The sequence below is a fragment of the Somniosus microcephalus genome, chromosome 6, assembly GCF_052327205.1.
Source record: "Somniosus microcephalus isolate GS21.2 chromosome 6, FLI_Smic_1.0, whole genome shotgun sequence".
NCBI lineage: Eukaryota > Metazoa > Chordata > Chondrichthyes > Squaliformes > Somniosidae > Somniosus > Somniosus microcephalus.
Window position 1 is genome coordinate 206,365,755 of NC_140992.1, and position 13,608 is coordinate 206,379,362.

Genomic DNA, 13,608 nt, shown 5'->3' on the forward strand with positions numbered 1-13,608 from the left:
AAACCTTCAGTTACGTTCTTAACTCGTCGCCTTTTATTGGACTAATTGATAGGCATATCAGTCAGCTCTTGGCATTTCAGGGCGTCGTAGTGATAGCATTGGGGATTGCTCATTTGTAGGTGATTCCAAAATTTGGTGGCTCTTTTTTGGATAGTGATTATTAATGGATATTGGCCTAGTTCCGCCCTGCATGCATTGTTTACTGTTTTCCTTTGAGTCCGGAGGATACTTTTACAGAATTCTGCATGTAGGATCTCAATTGGGTGTTTGTCCCATTTTGCAAATTCTTGTTGAGTTAGCGGTCCCCATACCTCACTGCCATAGAGTGCAATTGGTTCAATTACTGATTTGAAAATTTTGAGCCAAATGCTAATTGGGATTTCTATTTGGATTGATTTTTTGATGGCATAGAAAGCCCTTCTTGCTTTCTCTTTCAGTTCATTCACAGCCAGTTTGAAGTTTCCCGTAGAACTGATTTTTAAGCCCAAGTATGTGTAGTTAGTGGTTTGTTCAATTTTGGTTGTTCCTACTGTGAAATTTATTTTGGGTCCCTGATGTTTGGATCTTTGCTGGAACACAAGGACTTTGGTTTTTTGGGGATTTATTGTCAGGGCCCAAGTCTGGCAGTACGACTCCAGCAGGTCCAGGTTTTGCTGTAGCCCCTCTTTAGTAGGTGACAGCAGAACCAGGTCGTCTGCATAGAGGAGGAATTTAACCTTGGATTCATATAGGGTGAGGCCGGGTGCTGTAGATTGTTCAAGTAGTTTTGCCAATCCATTTATGTAAATATTAAAGAGTGTCGGTGAGATTGGCGAGCCCTGCGTCACCCCCCGCCCCTGTGGGAAGTATTTTGTTTGTTTGTCTCCAATTTTAACTGCACATTTGTTGTTTGTATACATTAATTTAATTACATCATATGTTTTCCCTCCTACCCCACTTTCGATAAGTTTCAGGAATAAACCGTCATGCCATATGGAGTCGAAAGCCTTCTGGAAATCTACAAAGCATGCGTAGATTTTGCTTTTGTTATGGTGAACGTGTTTGTCAATTAGGGTCTGTAGGGTGAAGATATGATCGGATGTTCTATAGTTTGGCAGGAATCCAATTTGGCTTTTACTCAAGACATTGTGCTCCTCAAGGAAGTTTATAAGTCTTTTGTTTATGATGCTACAGAATACCTTCCCCAGGTTACTGTTTACACAGATGCCTCGATAGTTGTTTGGGTCGATTTTGTCCCCACTTTTGTATATGGGCGTTATGAGTCCTTTGTTCCAGATATCAGGGAAATAACCGACACTCAGAACCAAGTTGAAGAGTTTTAGGATAGCCAGTTTCATTTTGTTGTCTGTGTGTTTAATCATCTCGTTTAGTATGCCGTCTGTCCCGCAGGCTTTTCCTGGTCGCAGGTCCTTGGGTTTTTCAAGAAGTTCTTTTTCTGTTATTATGGCGTCCAGCGGGTTTTGGTTATCTTTTATGGCCATTTCTAGCTTTTCCAGTTTTTTGCATATTTGGTGTTGCTCTGGTCTTAGTGTGTTTTTCTGGTATAATTTTTCAAAGTGGTTTACCCATGTGTCCCCATTTTGAATGGCCAAATCATCGTGTTGTTTTTTGTGTAGTGTTTTCAAGTTTTCCCAGAAACAATTGGAATCAATGGATTCCTCCATGGAGCTGAGTGTATTCTTAATATATTGCTCTTTTTTGGTTCTGAGTGTGTTTCTGTATTGTGTTAGTGTCTGACAATAAGTAAGGCGTAGTTCCTCATTTTCTGGATGTCTGTGTTTTTGGTTTGATATTTTTCTAAGTTTTTTCCTCATGTTATGGCAATCTCGGTCAAACCATTTTTCATAGTTTTTTGTTTTGGGTTTGTTCTTGCGAGCTTTCAAGTTTGCATTTGTTGCCAAATTATCAAAAATATTGTTTAGTTTACTAACTGCCCGGTTTACGCCTTCTTTATTGTGAGTGTATATGTTATCCAGAAAGGTGTCTAAGAGAGCTTGAGTTGATGCATTGCTAATTGTTTTCTGGTATTTTTCCGTGTCGTTTTTGGCCCATCTGTACGATTTTTTGTTGTACAGTTTACTGGGTTGTGTTTCTATGTTGTTTGTTTCTGTCTTTTTGAGGAACATAGTAATTTGACTGTGATCTGACAGTGTTGTTTGTGGTTTGACTGTGAATGCTCTGAAAGAGGATGGGTCTAAGTCTGTAATCATATAGTCTACTGTGCTGCAGCCAAGAGGTGAGCAATAGGTCGATCTTCCTAGGAGGTCTCCTATGAACCTACCATTGACAATGTACAGACCCAGGTTTCGACAGAGCTGTAGTAGCTGTTTTCCGTTGGTATTTGACTGCTTGTCGCAGTTATGCCTGTATGGAAGGGAAGGGATGTCAAAGTGGTTATTCCCGAAAACGTAATTGTTTCCCTGATTATTGGTGAAGTCTGGTTCTTCGCCCGTTCTTGAATTGAGGTCCCCACAGATCAACACGTTCCCCTGGGCCTGGTATTGGATCATTTCCCCCTCCATGTTGGAGAAGGTGTCCTCTTTAAAGTACGGGGAATCGATTGGAGGGATATAAAGTGCGCAAATGTAAACATCTTGGGTGTTTGAGATAATCTCCCTCTCAAGTTTGAGCCACATATGGTTTTCGCCCTTTTTTATAAATTTGATGTAATTCTTAAGTTCTGTTTTAAACCAGATCAGTATGCCTCCAGAGTCTCTGCCTTGGGTTACACTTGGTAATTTATTGGAGGGGACCACCAGCTCAGTGTACCCTTGGGGACAGCCAGTGTGTCCTTTTCCTTTATACCAAGTTTCCTGTAAAATGATAATATCTAGGTCTTTAGTTTCATCTATGAACTCTGGGGTCCTACTTTTCACTTCTCGCAGTGAAGAGCGTAGACCTTGGATATTCCAGGTCGAAATATATAAGGATTTCATGTTAAGTTTGATCTTTTACTATGATAGGTTAAAGAGCGGTACGTGTTTGTCATGTCTAAGTGTGGGAAAAAAAAGATCACATCAGTTGTCTACAAAAGTTAATACAATTTGGTTACAGTTCTTTCTATTAATTAGTCCTTGATCCATAAGGCGGAAGTAGATGCTGCTGCACATCTGCTTATTGTCTCTTAATGGATTGTTTCTGTCTGAGGTATTGCGTACGTCCTGTGCATCTCTCCCTCTGTCTGGCTGGGAGCAGTCCTATTCCCCTGTGGGACAGGAGTGGTGCAGGTCTGATATTGTTGTTTTGCATGGGGATCCTCTCTGGTCTCGGTTGGTGTGTTGGTGGTCCTTGTAGTGTTCCTGATATGTACCCCGCTGATCTCTGGTGGTCGGGGGGGGGTCCTCTTGGAGTCTGGGTATGGACCCGGTTAAAAGCGACGTCCTTCAGGGCTTTAGCAAAGATCGATATTCTTTGCCTTTGGATGTGGACGTGGTCGTAAAGACATTCCTCATCGAGGGTGGGGTGTTGGGCCAGGTGTACGTTGTGGTTTGATTCGCAGTCTCTTGCTATGCTGGCATTTATCTCATGAATTGTGTTGTTGTTGAAGTCTGTTCTCGGCAATATTGTGGAAACAGTGATTCTAGTGTTTGGAAATGTACTGCTTGCTTTCCTAATCATTGCTCTGAGCGATGTTGCTACTTCTTTCTGTTGGGTCTTTAGGTCATTTGTGCCCGTGTGTATTATTATGTGTTGGGGGGAGCCTAATCTGGCTTTGGTCAGCCATCCCATGGCTCTGTTTGTTGTTGGGCACCAGATCTTTTCTACTTTACTTCTAGGGAATAGCTTTTTCTCCCATAGAAATTTCCCATTTGAGTCTATGAGTATTACGACGTCAGCCTTGTTTGTGTTTACTGTCTGGTGGCTTTCGCTTGGACTCATAGTGTGTGTGCTGGGCTGGGGTGTCTGGTGTGTGCGTACCTCTTGTGAGCGGCCCGCTTGTGGTTCCACGGTGGTGGGGGAAGATTGCGAATCAGTATGCTGGTCGGTCTGTGTGGCACCCCTTGTATTGTGTGTCTGTTGCTTTTGTTCCGTGTGGGAGTGCAGCCGTTCCGTCCGGCTCTGTCTTGTCTTATCTCTAGCCTCTGGTTGCTGGTCTAATGGTGTTATCTCTCCTCTATGGCTCTCTTCTTTTTCCTGCAGCTCTTTCACCTGATTCCTAAGTAGATTCACCTGGTTCTCAAGTAGCTTCAGCTCCCTCTTGTGTCTCTCCCTCTCCTGATTTTGATCGTCATTCATTTTGAGGAAGTCCTCTCTAAGTTTAACCATCTCTATCTCTAATTGATTAAATTTATCTTTTGGTTGTATCTGGCTGTGTGATCCCGGGGTATGTGTCTGGTCGGCCCTGGAAGGCTCACTCACTTCCTGGCTAGGCTGGTCGGCCCTGGAGGGCTCACTCACTTCCTGGCTATGCTGCTCTTCTCTTGGTGAGCTGGGAATGGTAGGGGGACTATGTGTGGCTTCCTCCCTGGTAGTTATGCTGGGGTTTGTCAGTTGTATCGTGTGGCTGTGGTTCCCCGGGGTTAGTGTCTGGTTTGAACTGTGTGGCTCGTTCACCTCCTGACCAGGCAGATTTTCTCCTGGTAAGTTGTCAATGTTGGGGGGAGTGCGGGCCACTCTGGGGCTGTTCCTTCCTCCCTTAGTTAATTTTTTCAGTGTCCTGAAGGCCGTTGCAAATTTGTCGAGGTTGCCTTGCACTAATATTGTTCCGGTATTGTACGCGTTGACCGTCGTAGTTGAACTGTCTCCTGGTGTGTTAATTTTCATTATGGACCCATTTGCGGTATTTTCTAGCTTAACATTGGTATAGTGTGATTTTATTGCTGTGATCCAAGCCACTGGCTGATCTGAGTAGAAAATGAGGTTACTTTTTGTCCCATTGTTGTAACAGTCAGCAAAAAGTGTTTCTGGTTTTTCTCTCATCTGCTCATGCTTGATCGCTTTTATAGCTTTTTTTGCGGTGTTGGGGGGAATCTGGAAGCGGGGCTGTTGTGGATCTTCTGATTCGCTCATTTTTGGTAAAGTATTGTTGATCTTAGAATAAGCTTTTCTGGGGCCCCGGGTTTGGTGTTTCCCTCTCCCTGTTCGCGAACTTTCCCGGTCCCCCTCTCCGACCCCGTGGTCCCTGGGCCTCGGCTTCTGGGTTCATCCTTCTCAGGTCTGGGTCTGTGAGCCGCTGTTTCCCGGTGCCTTCGGGCTGTTCCCCTCCCCCTCAGAGGTCTCTGTGCCTCTGTCTCGGCCTGGCTCCTCGGGCCTTTCCCTGGCTTCAGTCTCCCTCCCTGGGCCCTGTACTCACAGTCTTGGTTTGCTTCTGGAAGCCTTCTGGTTGCTCCCCTTCTCCTCAGAGGTCTCTGGGCCTGGCTCCTCGGGCCTTTCCCGGGCTTTCTAGCCCAGCCGCCGCTCGGGCTGTGCCTCGTTCGCCGTTCGGGTGCTGGACTGCGGTCGTCGCTCGGGTGCTGGACTGCGGCCGTCGCTCGGGTGCTGGACTGCGGTCGTCGCTCGGGTGCTGGACTGCGGCCGCCGATTGGGCCGTGTCTCGTTCGCCGCTCGGGCTCCCCGAGTCACCTCGTTCCGGCTGCCGCTGCGTCTCCGTGCGGCCTCCCCGATTCGCCTCGTTTCCCGAAGCGGCCTCCCCGAGTCTCCTCGCTCCGGCTGCCGCTGCGTCTCCGTGCGGCCTTCGCGCCTCGGTTCCCGATGCGGCCGAGTCACCTCGCTTCTGCTGCTGCTGTGGCCCCGTGCGGCCGCTGTTCTTTGGTTTGTATATATTTTTTTCCCTTATTTCTTTTTTTTCTTTGGCTTTTTTTTTCTAATTTCCTCTGGTTTTTTTTCCTTTGGTGGTCTCTTTGGTGGTCTTTTCCTTCCTTACTTAATCTAGACTAAACTAAACTTAAACTTAACTAAACAAACTAAACTAACTTAACTAGAACTAAATTTAACTTTAAAACCTTTTTAAACTTGAAATGAACCTTTTTTTCCCCCCACTTTAAACACTAAAAACACTAAAAATTCAGCAGCCCATCTTCAGCGTGTGTATTCACTCTGTCAATAGTTCTCTTAAAGGTAGAATGGTTACATACACTACACAAGGAAATATATTCTTGTGTTGTCACACTCTTATTGTACTAATCTCAGATTGAGTAATACTGCTTCACAGTAGGTGCTGCTAGGTCGCGACGCCTCTTGGCTGTCACATAAACAGAGGTGTTTACTCTCGCGGGTAGCAGGCCGAGAGGCTTCTGTGAAGCTGCTTGCTTTGCACTTCGGCACACATCGATCTGAATACACACAGGAATGCAACTTTTGGGTGAAATGGAGGGCACCAGCACTTTAGCACTGGGCCTGTATGGCTTGATCACCGCGGCGTTCGGCGCTGCAGTGGCCATCCACTTTCAGAAATCGGAAGCGTGTTTGAACTTAAACACTTCCACGAGTGTGTCTTTGTTGCTGCTATTTACCGGGGAGTCCTTGTTTTACATTTATTTGCCGCAGTACGTGGGGGTGATACTTTTCGCTCTTTGCTGTTGTCTGGTTTATCGATCGATCCGCTCCAATGCAATGCTTTCTCCGGAAGGAAAGGCTGTTCTGATCACTGGTAGGCATTATTTTGCATTAATTTAATATCTCAAGTGCCATGCAATGCTTGTATGTAATTCTTGGTAAATGATAAACTACAGTTTGCATAAAGAACAAAATAAGGATTGTGGTACAATATAATGCTATTGGGTGTTAAATAATAACTTGCACTTCTGCGTCTATTTATTTATAAATATTTATGCTAAATATTGGGAAGACCGAAGCCATTGTCTTCGGTCCCGCCACAATCTCCGTTCCCTAGCCACTGACACAATCCTCCTCCCTGGCAACTGTCTGAGGCTGAACCAAACCGTTTGCAGCCTTGGTGTGTCGTGTTTAACACCGAGATGAGCTTCCGACCACAGATTCTCTCCATCATCAAGACCGCCTACTTCCACACCTGTAACATCGCCTGGCTCCGCCCTTTTATATTGGACAGATGACCAAAAGCTTGGACAAAGAGGTAGGTTTGGTGGACCAGGAGCCGATGTAGGTCAGCGAGCACAGGGGTAATGGGTGAACGGGACTTGCGACGAGTTAGGATACATGCAGCAGAGTTTTGGATGAGCTCAAGTTCATTGAGGATGGAAGATGGGAAGCCGGCCAGGAGACCATTGGAGCAGTCGATTTATGGCGGTAACAGAGGTATGGATCAGGACTTGTTGCAAGCGTATCTGGGGCAGCAGCAGGTGTACCTTTGGATGGCCTACAAACCTAGTGAAGCTACTCTGAAAGCCTGCCTGCACGCTAAACACCAAAATGGCAAATAACACAGAAATGTAGTGTCATGCATGTTGGTAGGACCAACACAGAATATGCTATCATTTTTCTTTATTTTTTTTAGTTATTCATTCTCAGGATGTGTGCACCGCTGGCAAGGCCAGCATTTATTGCCCAATCTTAGTTGAGAAGGAGGTGGTGAGCCGCCGCCTTGAACCGCTGCAGTCCATGTGGTGAAGGTACTCCCACAGTGCTGTTAGGTAGGGAGTTCCAGGATTTTGACTCAGCAACGATGAAAGAACAGCAAGACCGCACCTTGAGTATTGTGTGCAATTTTGGTCACCTTACCTGAGGAAGGACGTTCTTGCCATGGAGGGAGTGCAGCGAAGATTCACCAGGCTGATACCTGGGATGGCAGGAATGACGTATGAGGAGAGATTGTGTCGATTGGGCTTATACTCACTGGAGTTTAGAAGATTGAGAGGGGATCTCATCGAAACCTATAAAATTCTGTCAGGTCTGGACAGACTAGATGCAGGAAGGATGTTTCTGATGGCCGGGGAGTCCAGAACCAGGGGTCATAGTCTAAGGATAAGGGGTAAGCCATTTAGGACTGAAATGAGGAGGAATTTCTTCACCCAGAGAGTGGTGAACCTGTGGAATTCTCTGCCACAGAGGGCGGTGGAGGTCAGTTCATTAAACATATTCAAGAAAGAATTGGATATATTTCTTGAGGCTAAAGGGATCAAGGGATATGGGGAGAAGGCAGGAACAGGGTACTGAATTTGGATGATCAGCCATGATCTCATTGAATGGCGGAGCAGGCTCGAAGGGCCGAATGGCCTACTCCTGCTCCTATCTTCTATGTTTCTATGTAAGTCAGGACGGTGTGTGACTTTGAACGGAGCTTGGAGGTGATAGTGTTCCCATGCTGTCCTTGTCCTTCTAGGTGGTAGAGGTCGCGGGTTTGGGAGATGCTGTCGAAGAAGTCTTGGCGAGTTGCTGCAGTGCATCTTGTAAATGGCACACGGCAGCCACGGTGCCCCGTTGGTGGAGGGAGTGATTGTTTAAGATGGTGAATGGGGTGTTGATCAAGTGGGCTGCTTTGTCCTGGGTGTTGAGCTTTTTGAGTGTTGTTGGAGTTGCACCCATCCAGGTAAGTGGAGAGTATTTCATCACACTCCTGACTTGTGCCTTGTAGGTATTGGAAAGGCTTTGGGGAATCAGGTGGTGAGACACTCGCCGCAGAATACCCAGCCTCTGACCTGCTCTTATAGCTACAGTATTTATGTATCTGTCCCAGTTAAGTTTCTGGTCAATGGTGAGCCCCCAGGTGTTGACAGTGGCCATTCAACAATGGTAATGCCGTTGAATGTCAAGCGGAGGTTGTTAGACTCTCTCTTGTTGGAGATGGTCATTGCTTGGCACTTGTGTGAGGTGAATGTTACCTGCCACTTATCAGCCAAAGCCGGAATGTTGTCCAGGTCTTGCTGCATGCGGGCATGGACTGCTTCATTATCTGAGGAATTGTGAATAGAACTGAATGATCTTATGATGGGGGAAGTTCATTTATGAAGTAGCTGGAGGTGGTTGAGCATAGGACTCTGCCCGGAGGAACTCCTGCAGCGATGTCCTGGGGCTGAGATGATTGGCCTCCCACAACCACAACCATAACCATCTTCCTTTGTGCTAGATATGACTCCAACCAGTGGCGAGTTTCCCCCCTGATTCCCATTGACTTCAGTTTTATTAGGGCTCCTTGGTGTGACACTCGGTCAAAATGCTGCCTTGATATCAAGAGCAGTCACTCTCATCTCACCTCTGGAATTCAGCTCTTTTGTTCATGTTTGGACCAAGGCTGTAATGAGGTCTAGAGCCGAGTGGTCCTGGCGGAACCCAAACTGGGCATCAGTGAGCAGGTTATTTGTGAGTATGTGCCGCTTGATAGCACTGTTGATGACACCTTCGATCACTTTGCTGATGATTGAGAGTAGGCTGATTGGGTGGTAATTGGATGGATTGGATTTGTCCTGCTTTTTGTGGACAGGACATACCTTTGTCCGGTAGATGCCAGTGTTGTAGCTGTACTGGAACATCTTGGCTGAGGTGCGGCTAGTTCTGGAGCACAAGTCCTCAGCACGACAGCCGGGATGTTGTCAGGGCCCATAGGCTTTGCTGTATCCAATGCGCTCAGCTATTTCTTGATATCACGTGGAGTGAATGGAATTGGCTGAAGACTGGCATCGGGAGATGGCTGAGATGGATCATCCACTCGGCACTTCTGGCTTAAGATGGTTGCGAACATTTCAGCCTTGTCTTTTGCATTCAGCTGCTGGGCTCCGCCATTGTTGAGGATGGGGATGTTCATAGAGCCTCCTGTTAGTTATTTAATTGTCCACTACCAGAGTACATTCTGTGCCCTTGCTACCCTCAGTGCTTCTGCCAAGTGCTGTTCAACATGGAGGAGTACTGATTCATCAGCTGAGGGAGGGCGGTAGGTGGTAATCAGCTTGAGGTTTCCTTGCCCATGTTTGACCTGAAGCCATGAGACTTCATGGGGTCCGGAGTTAATGTTGGGGACTCCCAGGGCCACTCCCTCCTGACTGTATACCAGTATGCTGCCATCCCTGGTGGGTCTGTCCTGCTGTGGGACAGGACATACCCAGTGATGGTGATGGAAGAGTCTGGGACATTGGCTGATGGGTACGATTTTGTGAGTATGACTATGTCAGGCTGTAGCTTGTCTCGTCTGTGGAAAAGCTCTCCCAACTTTGGCACAAGCCCCCAGATGTTAATGAGGAGGACTTTGCAGGGTCGATTGGGCTGGGTGTGCTTTTGTTGTATCCGAATCCGATATCTAGGTCAAAGCCGAGTGGTCTGTCTGGTTTTATTCTTATTATACTTCTTTGTAGTGGTTTGTTACAACTGAGTGGCTTGCTAGCCGTTTCTGAGGGCATTTGAGAGTCAACCACATTGCTGTGGGTCTGGACTCACATATAGGCCAGACCGGGTAAGGACAGCAGGTTTCCTTCCCTAAAGGACATCAGTTGAACCAGTTGGATTTTTACAACAATCCGGTAGCTTTGTGGTCACCATTACTGATAATAGCTTTTTATTCCAGATTTACTTAATTGTTTTTTTTAACTGAATTCAAATTCCCCAGCTGCCATGGTGGGATTTCAACTCATGTATCCGGATTATTAGTCCAGGCCTCTGGATTACTTGTCCAGTAACATCATTACTATACTACCGTACCCTGGGAATAATACTGAAAGAGGTAAAGAGAGAAAAAGATCTAGGTGTTATTGCGCACAGATCACTGACTGTTCATGACCAATGTAGAGAAGTTGTAGCTAAAGCTAACAGTATTAATAGAATCATTCAGTACAAATCCAAGGACCCTAAGGAGTATGCTAGAACACCCTCCACTTGCCTGGCTGAGTGCAGCTCCAACAACACTCAAGAAGCTCGACACCATCCAGGACAAAACAGCCCGCTTGGATGTCACCCCATCCACCACCTTAAACATTCACTCCCTCCACCACTGGCGTACCGTGGCTGCAGTGTGTACCATCTACAAGATGCACTGCAGCAACTCGCCAAGGCTTCTTCAGCAGCACCTCCCAAACCCGGATCCTCTTCCACCTAGAAGGACAAGGGCAGCAGGCGCATGGGAACACCACCACCTCCAAGTTCCCCTCCAAGTCACACTTCATCCTGACTTAGAAGTATATCGCCGATCCTTCATCGTCGCTAGGTCAAAATCCTGGAACTCCCTACCTAACAGCACTGTAGAAGTACCCTCACCACACGGACTGCAGCGGTTCAAGAAGGCGGCTCATCACCACCTTCTCAAGGGCAATTAGGGATGGGCAATAAATGCTAGCCTTGCCAGCGACGCCCACATCCCATAAATTAATTTAAAAAAAAACCTGCTGTTATTATACAGGTTCCTTCTCAGACATCATAGAATGATACAGAACAGAAGGAAGCCTGTGCTGGCTCTTTGCAAGAGCTATCCGATTAGTCCCACTCCCCTGCTTTCTTCCCATAGTCCAATAGATGTTTCCTTTTCAAGTATTTATCTAATTCCCTTTTGAAAGTTATTGGCTCCCAGGACGCGCACAGTTCCGATGCTGGGCCTCACCAAACTGCCGGTGTGCAAGGCACGCGTATCCCAGGGGCGCAGGCAGTTCGCAGTGTCCCTGGGATCACATGGGCCATGGGGAGCCAATCAAAGAAGGGAATCTCCCTTCATACATTTGACAGGAAGACCTGTCAAATATATGAATGGAGATCAATGAAAAAACATAGTAAAACTTTAAATAAAAAATTTTTTAAATCACATTTTTAAAATGACTTGAAATGACAATAAATTAAGTATTTTAAACAAAAATTTAATTTTTTGAAAAAAATAATTTAAGTATTTTACAGGGCTAAAATTAAACTTACCTTTTTTTTAAAAAGTATTTTTTAAATGATAAATCAGTGGAAAATTTAAAAAAAAACTTTTTTCTACTCTTATCCTGGTATAAGCAGGCCTTACGCCTGCTTTAACCAGGCGTAAGAATTGTAAGGGTTTTCTGCAGGTGGAGGGTCTCCAAAAAGCGGAACTGCCCGCCCACAGAGGCCCTTCTCCCGGGCAGCTGGAGGTTCTGTCAAGAGGATTCTTGACAGATCGGAAATGCCGGTTTTCAGCGCATGCACTGTGCATGCCTGAAACCGGCATTTCTGATGTCCCTACGGGTGGGTACACAGCGTGTACCCACCTGTAGGGATCGGAATATCCGGCCCATTATTGCATCTGCTTCCACTACCCTTTCAGGCAGTGCATTCCAGATCATCATAACCCGCTGTGTAAATAAAATGTTTTGCATGTCGCCTTTGGTTCTTTTGCCAATCACCTTAAATCTGTGTCCTCTGCTTACTGACCCTTCTGCCACTGGAAACAGTTTCTCCTTATTTACTATATCAAAACCCTTCAAGATTTTGAACACCTCTTTCTAATCCCTTCTTAACTTTCTCTGCTCTGTGGAGAACAACCCTAATTTTTCCAGACTTCCCACATAACTGAAGTCTTTAATTCCTGGTACCATTCTAGTAAATCTCCTCTGCACCCTCTCCAAGGTTCTGTCATCCTTCCTAAAGTGTAGTGCCCAGAAATGGCCACAATACTCCAGCTGTTTTATAAAGCTTTAGCATAACTTCCTTGCTTTTGTTCTCTATGCCTCTATTTACTGTATAAAGCCAAGGATCCCATATGCCTTTTTAATAGCCTTATCAACTTGTCCTGCAACTTCAAAGACTTGTGTACGTACACCCCCAGGTCCTGCACCCCCTTTAAAATTGCACCATTTTAGCTTATATTGCCTCACCTTATTCTTCCTACCAAAACAAATCACTTCACACTTCTCTGCGTTATATTTCATCTGCCATGGGTCTGCCCATTTCACCAGTCTGTCTATGCCCTCCTGAAGTCTGTTACCATCCTCCTCACTGTTTACTACATTTCTGAGTTTCATGCCATCTGCAAACGTTGAAATTATGTCTTTTATACTCAAGTCCAGGTCATTGACATATATATCAAAAAGAGTAGTGGTCCCAACACTGATCCCTGGGGACTACTGCACACTTCCTTCCAGTCTGAAAAACAACCTTTCACCACTACTCTCTGCTTACTGTCCCTTAGCCAATTTCAAGTCCATGCAGCCACTGTCCCTTTAATCCCATGGGCTTTTATTTTGCGAACAAGTTTATTATGTGGTACTTTATCAAACGGCTTTTGAAAGTCCATATACACAACATCAAACGTACGGCGCTCATCCACCCTCTCCGTTACTTCATCAAAGAACTCAATCAAATTAGTCAAACACAATTTGCCTTTAACAAATCTGTGCTGACTTTCATTTATTAGCCTATAATTTTCCAAATGCCAATTAATTTTATCCCGGATGATTGTCTCTAAAAGTTTCCCCACTACCGATGTTGGGCTAACTGCCCTGCAGTTGCTGGGTTTATCTCTCTCTCCTTTTTTAAAATAGTTAAAGATTATTTTCACTGGTCTACATGCAATGGGGAAGTGGACCCAGTGGACTGGACAAAGCAAAGGCCCTGGGCTGTGACAATACCCCAGGTGAGGTCCAGAAGACCCATACATCAGAGGTTGTCACTCCCAGAGCCAAACTGCTCCAGTGCAGGCATGACAATGGCATCCACCAATTAATGTGGAGGGTCACCCAGAAAACCAAGATAACTCCAATGCGGCCATATATGGCCTGCCCTGTCGACTTCCTCCCAATCATCAGTTGAGTGATATAA

At 45.8% G+C, this 13,608-nt stretch overlaps 1 protein-coding gene across 2 annotated transcripts in view; it reads left to right on the top strand.

Moving 5' to 3' along the window:
* Nucleotides 1-6,132: 6,132 nt before the first annotated feature.
* The window catches only part of LOC147116399 (11-beta-hydroxysteroid dehydrogenase type 2-like), a 134,552-nt gene continuing 127,076 nt past the window's right edge, over nt 6,133-13,608 (top strand). For both annotated transcript variants that reach the window (XM_085991285.1, XM_085991286.1), the window contains exon 1: nt 6,133-6,589. In XM_085991285.1, coding sequence (XP_085847411.1) covers nt 6,289-6,589 — 301 coding nt within the window. In that variant the 5' untranslated portion in view covers nt 6,133-6,288. The remainder of the gene's footprint in view (nt 6,590-13,608) is intronic.